We start from the raw sequence: 22228 nt of genomic DNA, 5'->3' as shown, positions 1-22228 counted from the left end.
TGTTTCCAGGTATAACATTGTTTTGAAAATATTTTTCAATGCATTCTTGAAATTTATATGAAAGCATCTGGTCTCACTCTCTTTTAGTATTATAAAAAGTTCTCTCTCTCTCTCTCTCTCTCTCTCTCTCTCTCTCTCTCTCTCTCTCTCTCTCTCTCTCTCTCTCTCTCTCTCTGCTACTAAATATGTATAAATAAATGAATATCTATATACATATACTTATATATAAAATTTACTTATAAAAATATATACATTAAGTATGTTTCTAAGTATATACTTGGAAACTATACGAACAATGTGTGATAAAATATTTGCATACCTACTCTTAAAGCATTTTTCATTTCATAATACCGCCATTTTCGTAATCTATTTGGAAAATGCGTAAAAATAACGTGTTGCGAGCGTATTCTTTGACAAAAATGTTGAAAAAATAATAGAAGGTGCGGAAAAAATTGAGTCTATGAGTAAAAAAATATAATGAGGCTTTTTAGAGTTCTTTTAGAGGGTTATCACGCTTTTGCTCTTTTCAAATTCCCTTACTTTTCCAGGTTAAAAAACGAAATTTTTCCAGGTTTTTAATAAAATTATTAGTAAATATTAATAACTTCATTTTTAAATAAATATTCAATCATTATTATTTTTTGATATAGAAATTAAAATTTTCAAAAATTTGAAACTCAATAACTTACAAGAATATTATTAACAAACATGAAGATATCGATCACTCCGAGTCGAGGAGTGATCGCTTTCTTCATGTTTTATAATTAAAACTTGCTACTTTGTTACTGTAACTTCTTGAAAATTTTCAACTAAAATTCTTCTTTAAGTCAATTTTTTTTAAATAATTTTCGATAAAGTTCTTTGAGGATTTTCAAATTTTCTTTTTACAATCTAATTTTACGAAATTTCGATAATTCTGACAGTTCTCAATTAAATGTATATTAGAAATTAAAAACTTTAAATAATTAAAAAAATCTCATTAAACTTTTTTAAAAAAATTATTAATTCTACAGAATTATTAATTAAAAGTATGAAAAATTCAAATTTTCAGAGATTTTAATTTGAAACCTTTTGAAAATTCAATTATTTCTAAAAATCCACGCTATAATGCTTTCAATATTCAATTATAATCTAAAATTTTAACTGAAATTGATTTCTAAATCAATATTTATTAGAAAATTCTACGAGAATTCAATTATTTAACTACAAAAATAAATATTTTATTGAATAATTAAATGTTTCTTAAAATTGAATTTTCATATAAAGAATTTTATCAACAAAATTTTTAAATAATTTAATTCTCTTGACACATTTTAATAAAATTTTTAAGAATAATTTTATTTGTTGAGAAATTTTATGAAAATTGATTTAAAAATAATTGAAATTCTGCCAAGAATTTTATTATAATTTTTGAAAATAATGAAATTTCGGAGAGGAATTTTATTTTTTTTATAAATAATTGAAATTTGGACGAGAATTTTTGTAAATTTTTGAACATAATTGAATTCCTGCGAAGAATTAGAATAATTTTGAAAATAATTGAATTCCTGAGACAAATTTTATTAAAATATCTTTTTAAATAATTGAATTCTTTTGTGAAATTTTATTGAAATAGTAGACATTGAAAATAATTGAATTTTGACAAATTTTTAAAATAATTAAATATCTACGAAGAATTTTATGAAAATTATTTTTAAAAAAATTTTATTATCACAAAGAATTTAATTATTTATAAAAATAACTCAATTTTTTGAAGAAATTTAATTAAAAATGTATTTAAAATAATACTTAAATTGTAATAAATAAATTGTAGCAAAAGTTTTTTAAATAATTGAATTTCTTTGCTGAATTTTAATAAAATTTTTAAGAATAATGATTATATTTTTTGAGCAATTCCATTAAAATAGTATTAAAAATTAAAAAAAATTGAAAGTCTGCGATGAGTTTTATTATGAATTTATGAAAATAATTGAATCCTGTAAAAAATGTTATTATTTATGAAAATCATTGAATAATAATTTTAAATTAAATTTTTGAAATTTTTCAATTCTGTTGTTTCAAGATAATTGAATTTTTATGAACAAATAGTGGAAAATTTTTAATATAATTGAAATTTCTTTATATTCTATTAAAAATAAACTCCTTTCACAGAATTTTATTTAAATTTTTCGAAAATAATAAGTTAGTCGCCGTTATTAGAATTTTATTTTTAAAAATTTCTTCGCAATATATTCAATTATTTTCAAAAATAGTAAAATTTGTTGAAGAATTTCAATTATTTTTAATACAATTTTAATTGAATTTCTCGAAAAATGTAATTACATTTTATATTCTTAAAAATTTTATTAAAATTCGTCAAGAATTCAATGATTTCCATAAATAGCAAAATTCTTCAGATTAATTAAATTTTTTTGAATATTATTTAAAAAAAAAATATTTTTCATTCAAGAATTTTATTTATTTATTTATTTATTAGTGTTTACGGGCACAAAGTACTTAACAATATTAAAACTAATCAACAACAGAATTCAATTATTATTATAAATTTCCATAAAATTCTAAAAAATAATTCAATTATTTTCAAAAGTAATAAAATTCTTCGCTGAAATTCAATTATGTTAAAAAATTTTATAAAATTCTCCTTAAAATATCAATTATCTTTATAAATAATTAAACAATTCTCCACAATTCAATTCTCTTCAGAAGAATTTAATTAAGATTTTTATAAATTTTCATTACATTTTTCGCGAGAATTCGATTATTTTCATAAATAATAAAATTCTGCGAAGGAATTCAATTATTCTCAAATTTTTTGACAAAATTCTTTTCAAGAATTCAATGATTTTTAATACATACATATTTTTAAATAAATTAAAATTCATATTCGCATATTCAATTTAAATTCATATTTAAAGATGATATTATTTAAAATGGTTGATACATCCCTGAACGTTCACTCACTAATAGCATTTTAATTCTTTGTTTGATTCAATTATTTTTCAGTGTAAAGAAAACATTTGGAATTCTGTTTTTTTTTTTTGCAAATTATATTTCCCCTTTCTTCATGTTAACATTTTTTTTTATTTACTCATATGACTCGGCACATGAATATTGCAAGCTCATATACTCGGATCTTTTTTTCACTTTGTATATCATATGTGAAAAATTATGCGTTCATATTCATTTTCATTCGCACAGCAAATAAAGCAAATGTTTCTAAAAATTCTTCTCTGTTAAAAAAATGAGCTATCTCTTTTTTTCTGTCTTTTTTTTGACAAGAGGATATTTTTTTTTTTTTTGAAAAAAAGGATTAGTCGACAATTTTCCCTTCTAAATTCCGACTTTCTTTCTCCATTGTGTATAGGGGTTTTTTTCCCTTATTGATGCAATTTTGGTAAAAGAATCTTAAGTCGAATGAATGCTTCTATCATTCAGAGCATTTATTTTCCTGACTTACAAACTTTATCACACTTTTGGCTTGCGATGAGTTGGGCGTGAATGTTGTTTCTTTTTTTGTCGAGCGCATGTCCTAATATATATATTTATTTTTATGAAAAGAACGCATTTCCTCTGGCGGGATTAACTTCCGCGAGGTGAAGAAAGAGGATATATAAGTGACAAGGACTGAAAGCTTTTTGTCGTTTAGAGGTAATAATTTGATTGACGTTCTCTATGGCGCCATATTTGTCCATGTATATATATATGTGTGTGTGTGTATAACATGAGTTACCCTTTTGCCGAGCTATTTCCTTTTCTTTCACTGCCAAAATTGCTTGGCCTCATTCATGAATAGCGATGCCGGATTTTGCGATATATAGTCTTCGAGACAGAATGACAGATGCGACTCTACTATCAGCCGCGAAAGAGGATATATTCGTTGAATTGAAAAATGGTGTAAGAATGTATTTTCACCGCGCACATTTCATATAATACTTGAAATTAATCAATCTTATTCTTATTCATCTAAAACAGAGAGGGATTTTCGGAGCTTTTTTTTTAAATAAAAGAAAAGAAGAAATAATGTTCTTCTTGATCTTAATTCCTTTATGACTGTCTTTATTCAGTGGGAAAAAATATTTTCAACATATTTTTTAGTTTAAGAGTGTATTCTTTGGGGATATTTTTGTCCTCTTAAGGATTTTTATTTTAAGGGTATTTTTTTAAGGACTTAATTTATGCCCTACGTTTACGGATATTTTTTAAAAATAGTATTCTTTCAAAGAATATTTTCTACAAGTTTATTTTTTTTCTAAGAAATTTTCTCTAAGTGTTAAACACTTAGAGAAAATATTTTTTAAAAAACTATAGTTTTTTTAAAAATAGTTTTTTAAAAAATATTTTCTCTAAGGGTATTTTTATGATAGTATTTTTTGTATACTTTTTTAAATAACACTTAATCTAATTTAATTTATTTTCTTCTTAAAGATATTTTCTTTTTAAAGATATTTACTAGTATTCTTTTAAAGACAATTTTTTCTAAGAGTATTTTTCTAAGCATATTTTCTTTAAAACTATTTTTCTCAAAAGTATTTATTAAGAATATTTTCTAAAGTAGGTATAATTTTTAAAAGAAAAATATTTTTAAAGAAACTACAATTGGAGAAAATTTCTTTCAATAAAATACACTTAGAGAAAATATTTTTTCTAAAAATTACTCTTAAAAAATACCATTAAAAAAATATTTTAAAAGAAACTACAAAAATATTTTTCTTAAGTGTATTTTTTAGGAATAATTTTTGAAAGTAATTTTTAGAAAAAATATTTTCTCTAAGTGTATTTTATTGGAAAAAAATTTTCTCCAATTGTAGTTTCTTTAAAAATATTTTTCTTAAGGGTATTTTTTAAGAGTTATTTTTGAAAGTAATTTTTAGTAGAATATTTTCTCCAAGTGTATTTTTTTTTAAGAAATTTTCCATAAGTGTAGTTGATTTAAAAATATTTATCTCAAGCGTATTTTTCAAAGAGTATTTGTTAAAAATATTTTTTCTAAAAAATATTTTATTTAAAAGTATTTTCTCTAAAAATAATTTCTTAAAGGATATTTTTCTTATGAATAGTTTTTTCTAAAATATTTTCGAAAAGAATATTTTTTAAGAAATATTTTTTCAGGTGTATTTTCTTTATGGACATTTTATTTCGGAGTATTTGCTTAAAAATTTTTTTAAAGTATACTAAGTATACTTCAAGAAAATTTTTTAAAAATATTTTTATTTAATGTATAGGTATTTGTTAAGAGGATATTTTCTTTAAAAAAATAATATTTTTGAAAAATATTCTCTCTGGGTGTATTTTCTTGAATATTTTTCTTCAAAAAAATATTTTATTTAAAAAATTCTCTATAAAAGTAATTTCTCTAAAGATATTTTCTTTGAGAATATTTTTATTAAGATTTAATTTAAGAATATTTTTATTAAGAACATTTTTCTAAATCAATATTGTTCAACAGCAGTTTCTTTATGAGCTTTCTTCTTCTAAAATATTTTATTGAAATTATTTTGATTTAAAATATTTTATTGAAATTATTTTGATTTAAAATATTTTATTGAAATTATTTTGATTTAAAATATTTTATTGAAATTATTTTGATTTAAAATATTTTATTGAAATTATTTTGATTTAAAATATTTTATTGAAAATATTTTGATTTAAAATATTTAATAAAAATATTTAATTCGAATTCTGTAAAATATCTTCGACAATATTTTTTTGTTTGAAAATATCTTCATTGGGAATAATTCCTTGAGAACATTGGCTGTAAGACACATTGAAATTTTCTTCAAATACTCTTTTAAATTGAAAAATTACTTCCTTTGTAAAATATTGAATGTCAATTGAAAAGGTGAATTCCAATAAGTGAGGGAAAAATTGAAAAATAAATGGCACAATTCAAATAATAAATGTCACAAAAAGTTAAAAAATTGTAACAGAAAAAGATTCCTTGAAAGTTTTTTTTATCCTATTTTTTTAATCGAGAATTTTTAATGCGGAGAATTTTTAATGAAACGAGAAGATATATTAGCCCTTAGCTTCGAAGGTTTAAAATAACTTGAGAGAAATTGTTTGTGAAGTTATGCAACTTTTTCATAAATGTTTAAAATACTTTCTTTTTCATAATTAATAATTACTTTATCGCTGTAAAAATGATTACATAAGAGGATTCTTCTGTATATTTTTTCTCTCGTTAATTTTTCAAATATTTGATTCATGATTCAATTTATCTTTCTTATTATACAAAATTTATATTGTCTGGTGGAGTAAATTTTTTGAATAAATTTGTCATCAAAAATTGAAAGAATAAATTTTATATATTTTATTTGATTTAATTGTTTTGAATAGTTAACAAAAAATTTGAATAAATTTATAATTGCGTCTGAACACTCTCGGGGGATTTTCTACTCATTAAAATTCATCAAGCTTTTGTTGCGTTGAATTATAAAATATGTGTTTCAAATTTATAGTTCGAAATGAAAATGCATTTTCAAGGGTTCTTTATGTAAATGAAAATGAGAATTTGTAGAGATTAAAACAGATATTTTTTTTTAGTTTTACACATATTGTTAATTAGTCTCTTTTTTATGATTATAATTTAAAGTAGTACATACTTTTTTCCATTGTATTTGTGTTCGTTTCAAATGAGTTAATTATCTCTTTTAACAAAAAATGTACATTCGCTTGTTGAAATATTTGTAAATTTTTAATGATTTTTGTCTTTTGGGAAAATTTCATTTTATCCTTTATTTCATTACTTTGTGTAATATGGCCAAAAATTAGTTATACTAATTTAAAAAAAACCAATTTTCTTCTAATCTTTATTTCCGCCGGGGTATCTTTTCGACTAAATTTTACATAAATTACGCGAGAGGAAGATATAATCTTTCTCTCTCGCTCGTTCATTCGTTCGTCCTTCTCGATAATCTCTGCTAATTCGTTGTCAACGGAATTTTCTCTTTTTTCAATCTCTTCTTTTTGAAAAGTTTATCCGCTCAGAGTGAGGCCTTCTATCGCATCGTTTTGCTCGTATTTCAGGGACAACTTTAGTTTGAAACCTAGAGAGAAGCTTGTTCCGCTTAATTAGGAGAGAAAAGTTTTGCTAGGCCAGCAGCTGGTCTCAAAGGGGTTACACCGTATCCAAGAATACGTGTCACGAACGCTATGGAAAATTAATTGTTAGATTACCGGATTTTTAGCGTGGTCAAGATTTATTCTTGACACTTAATATTAATTAGTTTAAAATAATTGTCAATGGAAATTTTGGATGATTTTCTGCTTTAGTAATTAGTAAGAAATAATTAATTAGCAGTATAACATAAATAATTTTCTGAATTGCAATAAAAATTAATAATTTTAGTTATTTTTTAGATACATTTATTTTTTACTCTCTAAATCTAAATTAGTTAAAAATAACGAATTGCTGACTTTTTGCTTTAAAATCAGTAAAGAATAATTAATTATTAGTAGAAAATAGCTAATTGCTGCAAAAGAAAGGTACTAATTTAGTACCAAAATTGGTACTAAATCGTAATTTGGTTCTATTTTAGTACCAAAATCAGCTCTAATTTAGAACCTTTTTTTAATAGTGTGTTAAATAAATCTCGTAAATAACTAAGAAAATAGTCAAAATTAGTAACAAAAATTAACCGTTAATAGAAAATAGTTAATTATTTGTAGAAAATAATTAATTATTCGTAGAAAAAAAACTAAAAAATAGTCAGCAGTTAGTAAAATCATTAATTATTCGTAGAAAATTAATTAGAAAATAATCAGTAGTTAGTAATTTTCTTCGAAAATAATAAAATTGACTCTGGAAATATAGTAAAAATTTGCAATTTAATAAGTGCCCGTATATTTTCTATAAAAATAAATAAATAAACATAAATGCCAAAAAATTGACAAAATATTATAACATAAAAAAAATTGCAGTTCAGGTGTTACTATGAAAGGAGCAAAAGTTATTTTATTCATCTTTTCCATATAAATCACGAAAGAATTTTTTTTAATATAAAAAATTAACATAAAAATTTGTTTGTAATTGTCGTTTCTAAAGAACTTTTTTTTATTAATTTAAATTTGAACTTTGACATGTAAATTTTTTTTTATTATTTGAAAAATTAATTTTTAATTCAGAAAAGGTGAAAAGAGCAATTTACTTTTTCTGCCGGGTAATTTACAAATGTAATTACATTTTAAAATTGAAAAATACATCTTTTAATTAATATAATTAATATTATTATTATTAGGTATATTATAATAATAAAAATTAAAAATTAAATAAAATAAATAATAAACATTTAATATTAATTAAATATAATTATAAAAAAAAATTATTTTTAAATTATTATTATCAGTATCAGCATTAGTTGAATGGAGGTTGAAAAGAGAAATTTAAAATTTTTACAATATTGAAAAAGATTGAAAAAGATATAATTATATATGCGTATACGAATTGAAAGTAGGATTGAATAGAGAAAGAGAGTATCTGGGTGAATTTTTAATTTATAGCAGATTATATACTAAAGAAAAATGTATTATGAAAAATAATTTCTAAAGAAAAATGTCTCGCTTTACATTTATTAAAAAAAAATTTTCTCTGAAAGGCTTAATTCTCGCGAAAGAAAACCATTTAATTTTCCTGAATCATATATAATATAGGCGCAAACGAACATCAAAGTGCATAGTGTAAAGAATTTCTTTACTAAATACTTTTATCTGCCTTTTTCATACAAGATCAAATGTTGCACTTTAAGACCATTTACCTTAATAACGCTAACAGCTTCTTTAATATTTCAAATCACGGAAAATTTATAGTCGTTTTATCATTTCCGGACTCTAATTAGTTCTTTTATTTTTATATAATTTTTGCTTTCTTTTATTTTTGTTTTTTCTATTCTTTTTATTGTTTCTATTATTTTTTTATTATTTTTATTATTTTTGTTATTGTTTTTATTATTTTGTTATTGTTTTTATTATTTTGTTATTGTTTTTATTTATTATTTTTATTTTCTATAGGTATTTTTTGATTATTTCTAATTTTCTCAGTTCAGTTACTATTTTCATGAATATAATATTTTTTAGCTTCTGTTAAAATAAAAAAAAAGTTGAATAAAATATAAAATTGTTATGAAAGTCCTTTTAGAAAAGAATATTTAATTAAAAATATGTTTATTTCTGACATGAATATAAATTGTCTGAGTGAATAATTCACCTTGTTTTTGCCGTAAAGAAAACTATGCTTTTGTCTGAAAAGTTAATTAACCAACGGCTAAGAGTTGAATCCTGAAATTAATTTGCTTATAAAGGATCGCATCTGGTCATAGTCCAGTGTCCAGTAAATTCATTGCTCTTCTCACCTCTCCAGAAATAATTTACCACTGGAGAAACACAGTAAGCAACAAATTGTTCTCCTAGAGTAGCGATTAACATGAAACTATATCCGCTTTAGTTCAGTACCAATGCAACCAGCAGAGAATATTATTAAAACTTTGTTATATAAGCGAGAACGAGTTTTGCAGTTTATATACGTATACGTATACGAAAGTCTTGATATTTAAATTTTATTCATTTTTGTTGCAAAAAAAAAGGGGAACAAAAAAAATAGAAATATAATTTAATAAAGTTATGGAGTTAATTGTATTATCGATTTTTGAAATAATTGGAATATGGTAATTGAAAAGAGACGCTGTATTTAAAAAAAAATAATAGGAAGAATTTTTAGAGAAGAGAGAGAGAGAGAGAGAGAAAGAAGAAATTATTGATATTTGTTGGAATAATTAGCGAGCCGCTCGTAAGTATTTTATGAGCACTTTAAAAATATACCGAGTACAGAGGATTATAGCAAAGATTAGCAAAATGCTTTAAACATTACGAGCAATGAAAAATGCGATGCAAATACTTATTAAAAAAAATTCATAGTGGCCTATAATAAATATTAATATTAAAGTAGCTAATCGTGTATAGCCGCGATATTGAGGTAATTTTGCAATATTGATTGCATCCGTTTTGAGACAATGTTAAATGAAAAAATTGAGGGGATTTTGATTGGTAAACTTTAAGTATTGTTGCTATTTGCAAAATTTACGCGATGTAACTAGGCAAATGTGATGTTATTTGGTAATATTGCATAGTAAATTTTTTATTTTTAATTAAAATATATACTTTATTAAAATTAAAAATTTATTTGTAAGTAAAAAATCTTATAAAATTTTAATAGTCAATTTTGACTAATTTTGAGAACATTTTGCCCAAAATTGTGTCAGATTTTTCTAATATTGGATTAATATGGCAGTAAAATTTTCTCAATATTTTATGTGAAATCAGCAGCATAGCTCCTTAATCAACTCCTTTCGTTGATTTAAATTTAAAGAGTAAATATACCATCTTCAGCGGTAAGAATGATAAAAGTATGGAAAGGAGAAATTTTTTGTTTAAATTAAATTTCTGAAATGGATAGAAGAACGCTTTTCTTCTCTTTATCATCTTATGTACAAGAAGAAATGATTAAGTTCCCTTTTTGTTCGTTTTACTTAAAGACAAGAAATTGAATTGACTTTATATTCTGTATATAGCTAATACATTATTCTGTGTCATTGCCTTTATTATGTAAAAATATTGAAAGGACATTTTTTTGCAAAAACTTTTTAAATGTATTACTTTTATTAAAATTAGTTTATCGTTTTTTAAATTCTTTTTTAATTTTTAAAATTATTTTTCAATTTTTTTTAATTATTCAAAAAGTGTTTTTTATGAAATTTTTTGGTTTTAATTTTTATTTACTTAGTCGAAAAGTATTTTATTATTAAATTTAGTTTTTTCATTTTATTTAATTATTCATAAAGTGTTTTATTATTTTTTTATGAAATTTACATTTTTTTCTTTTTATTTACTTAGTCTTTTTTTTTGATCCTATAATTTTTATTTTATTACTGAAAAATAATTTAATTCCTTATTTTTATATTTTATTTTTTATACTCCAATATTTATTTACTATTTAACTATTACGAATTATTATTTATTTTTTTATTTAATTTTTCTTCTTGTGTCTTAAATAAAAAAAAATATTTTTATTAAAAAAATTTATTAATAAAAATTTATTAATAAAAATTTATTAAAAAAATATTTGTTATTATTTACAATTATTTTTTTAATTCTTCTTCGCTGCCTTCAATAAAAGAAATGTATAATTTTTCTCTATGTTTTCTTTGCTGTCTTAAATTAAAAAAATTTTGTATTTACATTTATTAAATTAGATTCCGCTTTTTGGAATAATTTTGTAGTATTTAAATTTAATTTCCTCTTTTTGTAAACGTAATAATCAATTGATTTTTTTAAATTTAATTTTGAATTGTGGAACAATATTGAAATATACATACATACAGATTGCTCTTGTAAAATCAAATTGTTTCGAGAGTTTCAAATGTTTCGGGCAATTGAATATATTGATTTTTGTTTTGTGATCAATTGACATTTTACCATCAGTGAAGTTACAAGTTTTACGAATAGAAATACACTCGTAGTGTATTGGCAACCAATCTAAAAAAAAAACAACACAGAATAGGTATTGTGACACAATTTCAACACTGCAGTTTTTTTTTCTTTATCATATTCGTTTGAAAATAAACGAAAAATATTTTTTTTCTGCTTCTATGAATATCAATTTTTTTTTTTTTTTGAGAAACGATGTTTTTCATTTTAAAATTGCCATGTTTTTTTAATTTAAAAAAAACTCGCATCAGTTTTGAATTTCCTATACTGATGATTTGATCTAAATGTAATTTCCTTGTATTTCAAGAATTTATTTTTGTTTGTACGAAAAGAAACTTTGTTGTCCTCGTTTTTTTCTCCGATTTTATTATATATGTATGTCTGAAAAGTTTTCAACTTTGTGTGATTGAAATTTTCAACGAGAAAATTTTCCAATTATTTCACATGGTAGAATAGAAAAGAACATCAAATAATGTGAGATGTGTGTTTATATTTCATATTATTTTTTGTTCTCTTTGTTTCTCTTATTCTTCATTGTGTTTATTTTCTTTTCTTTAGTTTCTTTTTTATTCCTTTATATGCAATAATTTTTGCAATAATTTTTAAATGAAAAATTTGTTAATAAAATAATTTTTTTTTTTTTTTTTTATAATAAAATAATTTAGAAATATTTTTTGGATTTGGTTTCTTTCTATGGTTGGGGGAAAAGTTTATTGACGGATTTTAAATTGGACAGAATTGATTTATAATATAAAATTGTTTTTTGTTCTATTAATTAAAAGAATAGGTTTGTAAAAAATGGCGGGGTGATGGAAGTTCGTAAAAAATTCCTAGGGTAGCATTTAATTTATCGTCAATGTTCGTCACAGTTTTTTCTTCGTCTTTTTGTGAAGCACACACCTGGTTTCCTAATTTACTTTAGATTTGTTGGTTCGATGCATTCTTCCGGGTTTTTTTTCTCTCTTTTCAACTTAAACGGGTTTTGCACTCTTTGCGATTGGATGCCACAGACGTAATTGTTCTTTCCTATCACGTACAGATCGAAATCAAATTCTAAACCAAACACTCTTAACTTATTTCGCGTCAATTGTTTAAATTTTCTATTTTTATTTTTATGAAATAATAATTATGTAAAGAAAAGAAAATAAATACTAATTTATATTAATAAACTGTTTAGAATTTTAGTTTGAAAATTTTTTTTGTTAATAAGTTTTTTTTTACAAGTTCTGAGACTTTATTTTTTTTCAATAGATGTTGTATTATTTCTATAAAAATTATTTATTTACTTATTTCTATAAAGAAGTAAAAAAAAAGATATGTAATAATAAATTAAATTTATTATCAAGAAAATAAATAATTGTGTCAGGTTCTATAAATTAATGAAATATAAAATTGTTAGTAATTGAATTTATTGGTGGAGTTAAAAAATTAACTTCTAGGGAAAAGTTTTGTTGAAGAAACATTTCTCTCTTTGGTATGAAGTGTATTTCGCCATTGTTCGATACAAAACATTCTGTTTAAGACTGTTTGAAGAATAACAGTTATTTACTATCCGCGATTTCTTGTGTCATTTCCGAACGAGTCGGTGTTTACTGTACCGGATATTTACCCACTTATTTAATATTATAAACAGAATGTGAAGTTTTTTTTTCTCCAAAACGTTTCTTAAACATTGGTTAGTTTCTTAAATGATGGTTGGAGGAAAAATAGAGATAGAAAATAATTGCGATACAGGGAATTTATTTTCTTTGTGGAAAAAAATGTTACGATCTTAAGTCATGATTTTTTTGTTGTTTAAATGGAAAGAAAGAATATTCTGTAAATAAAAATAAATAAAATAAGTAAAATAAATTAAATAAATAATATAAATTAAATAAATTAAATAAAGTAAGAAAAAATAAATTCTAAATATTATATTTTACTTTTATAGAAATTTTGATAATGATAATTTTCTATTTTATTTAAAATTAAACATTTAATTTAATAAATGATTGACAGTAATTAGGTGATGATTAAATTACTTCTTAGTTAAATTAAAAAAAAAATTGTGGATTCAATTAATTTTTTTGTTGGAACGTGAAAAATTGGAGTTTTCTGAGCTTTTTTGGGAGTAAAAGAGAATTTTCGAGAGAAACGTTCCTTGGGTTTCTTTGTCTTGACACACTTGGGTTAGTTACGTAAGGCATGATAAATGAAATGTTAACTCACCTTTCCGAAATTGGAAAGACCACCGGTGTGAGGCACTTGACCTGGTTCATCCGCCGTGCTGCAGTCTGCCCTACCGAACCAACAGGTCAGTAAGGCATTTTTCAAATTTCATTTAATTTGTTAAAAATATAAATGTTTTTTGAAACTTGTCATCATTCAGGGAATAGTTTTTTAACAAAAAAAAATAATAATTCTTTAGATAAATTTAAATTAAAATCCATGAAATTTAAATCTAAAAAAAATTGATCGTAAATAAAATTAGTTCTTAACAAATTTAGGTATTTTTAATTAAAATTTATTGTAACTGATTTTATTTTAATTTTTCCAATATTCCTTTTTCTTTAATTTTCTCTAATTGCTTTTACAATTAATTTCTTCTGAATAATTATAATTAAATTTATTTCTATTGATTCAAATTAAATTCTATTAAATTTTAATCAATTTTAATTTATTAGATAATGTCAATGAATTATTATATTTATTTCAATCTATTTAATGATTTAATTTTAAGTTAAAAATTAATTTTTCTTATTTTATAATTAATTATTAGTTTTTTTTTAATAATCAAACTGTTCCCAGAGTGGAATAAAAAATAGATAGATATAGATACTTTTAATCAAACGATTAGTAGAATTAATACAATTTTAATAACTTTTTTCTAAGAAATAACTAATTTGTTAGGGAAAAAAACTGCGTCTTAATTATTGAGGAAGAAAAAAGGAAAAATTTTAATACATCGGAAGAAAAGAATTTTTTTCTTTTTAATTAATCAAAATGCCTTATAGATGATTTAATATTTGCACAAGAAACGTTTTAAAGCATTTTGAATTAAATGATATTTACAGTGAGGAACAATTTGTAAGTTGAAAATTTCATTGTCGAGCATTGAAAGTTGAAGAACATTGAAATTTGAAAAGCTCGTGAGATAGAAACATTGACATACACTATTGTACTGATCTGAGTAAGATTCAAACTAATGCTTTTACCATCTCGCAAAATTAAACAATAGAAAATGGAAACTGTTCTATAAATTGCTTTTGTAAATTTTCAAATAGCATTTTAGAAAATTACTTCTTGTAAAATTAAACAATAATTGATGTTCTTTTCCATTTTGCCTGCTAAATTTTTCCTTACCAATTTTCTATTTCTGAATTAAACAGTAAGCGCGAGTATTCGCGTAACAATAGTTTCTCACTCTTGGAAAAATGGTTTGAAATGTTTGGAACTTTATTGTAATGGGAAAATTTTCATTACTGGAAATATTAAATTATTATATTATTATTATTATTGATTTACTGTTAACTTAAATTTTATTTTTTAATTTTTAATTTACAATTACAAACGAATTAATATAAAAAATGTGGATCAAATAAAAAATTGATCCAAATTTTTAGTATCAATTTGATGCTATCAAGAAAAATGTGTTCTAATAATGCAAATTCAAAAATTAATTAATAAATAGAGAATAAAAAAAATGTATTAAAAAATTTATAGATACAAACATTTTGTGAATCAAAGTGTTTTTAATGGAAAATTGGAAAAAGGTTAATTGCAAGTAATTTAAAAATAATGGATATATGAATAAAAATTTTACGCTCGGCAGAGGATGTAAATTTGTTTTTTATTGGTGGCGCGAACACATATAGATGTATAGAGGGAAAAACGATTATGGAATTAAAAAATTTTGAATTAGTTTTATCCTATTTGCACTTTGTCATTGATTGTTTTTGTTAGTCGAGCCATTAATTGATACTTTTTGATTTCTCTCTTTCTCTCACTTTGAATTTATCGAAAAATACGGTTGAAAATATTGGAGAAAAAGAAAATCGGATAACTATGCCGATTACTCCGAAATGTATGTATATATGTATATGGGGAAAAAAAGGAATAGTAACAGAAGGAACATGCTATCGAAGCATTTATATAGATATAGATAGATTCCTGTATACGTGAAACTTGTTTGCAATTATTGTTGAATGTGAAATCGTTTTTAAATACAATCACTGATTTCACTGCTTTTATGAATATTCACCAATTATGCAAAAAAATTTTACGTGCATATGGATATATTTACACGAGAGAGTGTTGTTTTTTTTATTTACAAAGTTTACATGCAAAATTAAGTTTCGTATAATATTGCGAGGAATTTTTTCTTTGTATTAAGTAAAATTTTGACACTCGGAGGAAAATTTGTTTTAAATTTTCAATACAAAGGTTTTATAAACTTTAGTTTTTGGTTATTTTAAACAAGCTTAAAATATTTTTCTTTTTTTATCCCATAAATACTATTAGTAATTTTTTTTAAGTTATTTGTTTGTAATAAAATACAATAATAAAAGTATCAGAATTATTTTTGTAACTGTTGTAATAAAATTGTAATAATTCTATATTTTACCAATCGTTTGATTAAAACCGTTAAAAGTAACATTCAGTTAAAAGAATAACTAACTTGGAGGCTTCAAACTTATTTATTTATTTCAAATAAAAAATTAATTTGACATACAAAGGATAGAGTAACTTTTTTACTATTTAGAAACTAAAATCTAAAGTTTCCAGAAGTTTGGTGCATTTCTGCTTTGCAACTTTTAGTATATTTTCGGAGTAAATTTTGAAACATCAAAGTACATTTTAATAAGTTTTACAAAAATTATTTAAAAAATTATTTTGAGAGAAAGTTTTAATAAGTTTTAAAAAAATTATTTAAAAAATTATTTTGAAAGAAAGTAAAATTTACTCTGTATAATTTCGTTATTGATGAAAGTTTCTTTTCACAAGAAGGTATAAGTATAGAAATAATGTAATTTTCGTTTTAATTGTGATGGTTAATTTTTTCTTTGCTTTTTAATATAAAGCTTGTTTGAATCAGTAAAGGTCACAAGGGAGCAGGAAAAGAAAGTCATTAAAATAAAGATTGTAATAAGACGAGACTTTTTTTTTTTTTTGAAAAGTCAATTAAACTGGAAGAAACTACTTTTACGGTATTTTTAAAAAAGTAGTTTTTAATTTCTTTCTTTTGAAAGAAAAGAGAAACTTTAACAACTTTTCGTATCCGATATACTCACCAAGGTGTATTACATGTATGAGTGAGAGTGAGATATCTTGCTCCTAACTCGTACAGCATCCGCAGCACCGCGAGACTCGCTCCAACTGCATGACCCCCTTCTACCCCTATGAGACTTGCTAATCTACCATCTTTGTGAGCTTCTTCTATTCCTGAAATTTTCAATTAAAAATTTTTTATTATAATATTGCAAGTTGAATGGTTTTCTTTTTATTCGTATTTATAGTGATTAAGTATTTTTTCTTTTATGTTAATTGTAATTATATTAATTATTATTATTGAATTTGTGATAATGCATGATAAGTTCGTCTACATAGCTCAGATGGGCAATAAAGTGACCATTATTGCCCTAGGGTAATAATGAGTACTTTATTGACCTATGACAAGGCTAATAAAGTGCCCATTATTGCCCTAGTTCAAGGGTCAATAAAGTAATCATTATTGCACGGAAAAAAATTTCATGACGCGAACGAGCAATATTGGGAATATAATTAAAATGAAGAACAACATAACCCACGTTTGGAATTAAGCTTAACTACATTAGCCGAAAGTTTAGCCAATTCAGTGATAGTGAGCTTTGGTTGAGTGCAATTCGTCAGCCATATTGGAACTATATGGAAACCTGCTGCTCCTACGGCTCCTACCCAGAAATTTTTTTGACAGCACAAATATCAGTTTTGTGTTTTTTTAGTTTTAAAACAGTATTAATTTCAATAATTTACTTTCATATGGTTATAATTTGAAACATACAATTAAAAAAAATTAAAAATCATTTTAGGGTTAGGTTGTCTTTCAAGTAAAATTCAATATCGCGATTCTAGCGATAATGCCAATATCGCTCGCTCGTTTTTGACGAAATGTTTAGCTGTTATGGCGAAAAATTTCTCCATTTCGGTTGTACTTTTTTTTCCGTGTGCCATAGTTCATGAGTCAATAAAGTAATCATTATTGCCCTAGTTCAAGGGTCAATAAAGTAATCATTATTGCCCTAGGGTATTAATGGGTTCTTTATTAACCTACGAGTCTGAGTTATATAAATTATTTTTTTAGAATCTGTTATTAATTTTGGTTATTTTTTTTTGTTTCAGGTGCCATTTTAAGACCGGAATAGTACCAAAATGATGCCATTCTACGTCTATTAGTGAAAATTGGTGAATATACAATATGTAAGTTTTAAATTTTTGGTTTAGTATACAAATATTAAATTCAAAATTAATTAACTATAAATTGATTAATTTAAGAACAATTTAAGAAACCCACATAAATATTTGGATATTGTTTCTATTTTACAGTAATTAGAATACCACGTTTGCATATAATTAAAAGTAGACAATTTTTAATATTAATTGATCAAATTTAATTAATATCGGAATAATTTTGAGATGAGTTGAATGACAAATAGTAGTAAACGATAAATTAGGTTATTTTCCTGATAGAATACATGTATGTCTATAGGCATGTCACATGCTCTGTGGCCTTCATTTTTTTTTTTTTTTTTTTTTTTTTTGTAGTGAAAGAATTTAATCCGATTTTTTTTTTATTCTCGTCTGTAGTTTGGCAATATCGTTTATCTAAACTGATTTTGCTTACGCGGCGAATACCGCAATCAAATCGAGAGAGATTACACGTGAAAGTGGGTTTATGGTTGTTCATTTGATTACACATAACTGTCCAGTTCAACCTCTCGTCAAATATATATATACATATCGAAGCATCCACTTGAAAACTATGTCTATATATCGGAGAACTAAATTATTGACTTCGGCATTTTTTTTGCTAGACGTCTCTCTTAAAAAAATTGAAAAAAGTTGGTACTCACTTTTCTACACTGGAAAAAGTTAATTCAGCAAAAGATTGCAAACTTATTTTTTACTAAATTCATTTCTATTCATTCTAATTAATTCAAATTATTTAAATTAATTCAAATTAATAATTAAATTAATAATTTTAATTAATTAATTAATTAATTAATTAATTATTATTATTATTAATTAATTATTCGATACAAATTATTTGCTTCAAAGTAAACGCATTTGTTTTATACAGAGAAATATTTATTTAAATAGAAATATTTGTTTAACAAAAATAATCCATTGTTTGAATCAAATAATAAATTTCGTTCAGAATTCTTTCCTAATTATTAACTAATATTCTTGTTAATTTTGGCTCATCCTTGACTTTTCTTTTCTATTCTCCATCTTGATTTTCTCCTCTCGTTTTATATTTTACTATAAATAAAAAAAAGTTTCAATTTAATTCTTCCACTTTTGAGAATTTAATTTTGAAGCTAAATTTAAATCGTCCTTGACTTTCGTTCTGTAAATTTTTCCAACTTCTTTTTCTATTTTCGTTTTACATTTTCACAATTTAAATATAGGGTCAAAACAAAGTAGATTTAATCGTTTTACTTTTTGATAATTTCCATTTCACTATTACTATAGACGTGTACTTGAAAGTTGTTAAGCTGAAAAGTGTTTATTTAAATAACTTGAAAAGTGCTTCATTCACACACTAGGAGAGAGCATATCGATATAAGAGTGATGTATACATATATATCGTCTGTTAGTTAGAGAATTAATCTGCCCCGAGATTTTATTCCTCGATTCAGCAAACTCGAAACGTGTCAAAGGGATTGCACGAGTGAATATTGAAGTTCAATTATAAAATTTCCTATCGTCAGGGTCGTTAAATTGAACTAGAAAGTTATAATTGCTTTATTCACTAAATTTGAATCAGCGAGAAGTCGTTGATTGGGTGGCTATAAGTATGCGGCTAATTTATATACGCAGCGTATTTATTGAACGTTGATTAATCATTTTATGTTCGTTATTTTATTAGCTCGAGAGATTATTGTAATTAATTAATTAATTAATTAATTGTACTTGAATTAGTTGTGGGAAATCAGTCAAAAATTTGAGTCCCCTTACAGCGCAGTGGTCAATAAAGTGCTCATTATTGACCTATGGCAATAATGGTCACTTTATTGACCACTGAGCTATGTGGAAAAACTAAAAATGTAGTAAATAAATAAATAAGTAAATAAATAAGTAAATAAATAAGTAAATAAATAAATAAATAAGTAAATAAATAAGTAAATAAATAAATAAATAAGTAAATAAATAAGTAAATAAGTAAATAAATAAATAAGTAAATAAATAAGTAAATAAATAACTAAACAAATAAATACAGATTTCAATGAATGTAAGAAATGAAAAGATTAATAAAGAAAATAAAACAAAGGAAAAAAATGAAATAAAGAGACAATATTTGTCTTTATAGCGTTTTTACACTTGGAAATTGACAGAGAAACATTATTGTTGTATATATCTCTCAGTGAATCCACCGTTAAAGGTAGAAGAAGATGCTCAGGATACCCTGTTATAAACACTGACAGTGGCTGTGTTGTCTTTTTCCGACTCGTGGGTTAAGAGAGATATATGTCAGGGCGTCTATCAGACTCTCCCTATCCGTGTAAAAGCTCCCTTATCGTGCTTTCTACTTATTTCAACTTTGTGTACGTATATAAAGCTCACTGCTGTAACTAAGTTTCGAAATTTGTTTGTCAAGAGAGAATATGTCCGTATATTAATTTTCATACTGTCATGTATTTCATTTGCATGAAGCGAGAAAGAATTCTTTTTTCGCAAATAATTCGCTTAGGGCGTTATCAAATAAATACGAGGCTTCATTTAATAATAAATATTTGCTGTTTGTTGTTGTTGTTGTTGTTGTTAATATTTTCATTTTTATACGAGTATTATTTATTCATGGTTGCCACAGAGCCTAAAAATCCTGGAAATCCTGGATTTCCAGGAATGGAATTCCTCAAAAAATGTAATTATTCTTAAAAATTTTATTAAAATTCAGCAAAGAAATTCAATTATTTAAATAACTTTTGCTACAATTTATTTATTACAATTTAAGTATAATTTTCAATACATTTTTATTTAAATTGATTAAAAAAATTGAATTATTTTCATAAATGATGAAATTATTTGTAACAATACAATTTTTTTCAAAATAATTTTCATAAAATTCTTCGTAGAAATTTAATTAATTTCAAAAATTTGTCAAAATTCAATTATTTTCAATGTCTACTATTTCAATAAAATTTAACAAAAGAATTCAATTATTTAAAAAGATATTTTAATCAAATTTGTCTCAGGAATTTAATTATTTTCAAAAGTATTCTAATTTTTCGCAAAAATCCAATTATGTTAAAAAATTCACAAAAATTCTCGTCAAAATTTCAATTATTTATATAAAAAATAAAATTCCTCTCCGAAATTCAATTATTTTCAAAAATTATAATATAATTCATGGTAGAAGTTCAATTATTTTTAATACAATTTTAAACAAATTTCTTGAAAAATGTAATTATTTAAAAAACTTTGTTAAAATTCGTCGAGGGAATTCACTTATTTAAAAATTTATCTGATAAAATTCTTTACGAGCATTCAATTTTAAGAAACATTTAATTATTTAATGAAATATTTATTTTTGTATTTAAATAATTGAATTCTCGTAGAATTTTCTAATAAATATTGATTAAAAAATTAATTTTAGTTAAAATTTTAAATTATAGTTGAAGATTGAAAGCATTATAGCGTGGATTTTTAGAAATAATTGAAGTTTCAAATTAAAATTTCTGAAAATTCTGAAAGAACCTTTTCAAAAATTATTTTAAAAAAATTGATTTAAAGAAGAATTTTAGTTGAAAATTCTAGAAATGAATAATCGTAATGATGAAAATAATTTTTGAAGAAGTTACAGTAACAAAGTAGCAAGTTTTAATTATTATAAGTTATTGAGTTTCAAATTTTTGAAATTTTGAATTTCTATATGAAAAAATAATAATGATTAAATGTTTATTTGAAAATAAAGTTGTTGATATTTTCGAATAATTTTCGTATATTAAAAACCTGGGAAAATTCCGTTTTTAACCTGGAAAACCTGAAATAATTTTCTAAAATCAGAAAGAGTCCAACTCTTTCTTCTCTTGTCGTAAACTCATTTATATCTAATTTGAAGGAAAATTTGGTTTTCGAATTTTTTTCTTTTTTTTCTCTCTCTCTCTTTTTTTATTTAACTGTGAGTGAACGGAAAATCTGAATAGTGATCCATGCGGTAGAGAAAAGATTGTGTCGTGAAACGTTCTCTCTCTGTCTGTGTGCTGGCGAATGGCCAGAATTTTCTGATGGGTTTTGTGTCGAATACTCGAATCGAAACAAATACACCGAGTGGATGCTTGAAGCTCAAAGTGGCACCCACCCTTCGATTTTCCATTTGAATTCGAGATTTCGTCTCGCACGCATAAGGCCAGTAGATTCAATTCTCTTTCAGTTAGAAAATGGAATCAACTGTATTTGACGTATTATAATTATTGTCGAGGGAATCAAATTTCCAAGTAATTGGTTACTATTTTTTCCATTTTTTAATATTTTTCTATTATTAGAACTACCAAAACTAGCAAAACAAAAA

The 22228-nt window shown here is 23.4% G+C and overlaps 1 protein-coding gene across 1 annotated transcript in view; it reads right to left on the bottom strand.

The window, feature by feature from the left end:
• The window catches only part of LOC122510815 (dipeptidase 1), a 100745-nt gene that overhangs the window by 32536 nt on the left and 45981 nt on the right, over nt 1-22228 (bottom strand). The window contains exons 4-5 of the mRNA XM_043625723.1: nt 16749-16899; nt 13687-13756 (exon numbers count right to left, since the gene is read on the bottom strand). Of these exons, the coding sequence (XP_043481658.1) occupies nt 13687-13756; nt 16749-16899 (221 nt within the window). The remainder of the gene's footprint in view (nt 1-13686; nt 13757-16748; nt 16900-22228) is intronic.

Source organism: Leptopilina heterotoma, unplaced genomic scaffold, assembly GCF_015476425.1.
Source record: "Leptopilina heterotoma isolate Lh14 unplaced genomic scaffold, ASM1547642v1 Lhet_76, whole genome shotgun sequence".
Taxonomy (NCBI): Eukaryota; Metazoa; Arthropoda; class Insecta; order Hymenoptera; family Figitidae; genus Leptopilina; species Leptopilina heterotoma.
The sequence above is the reverse complement of the archived record's forward strand: the minus strand, read 5'-3'. Positions and strand labels throughout refer to the sequence as shown.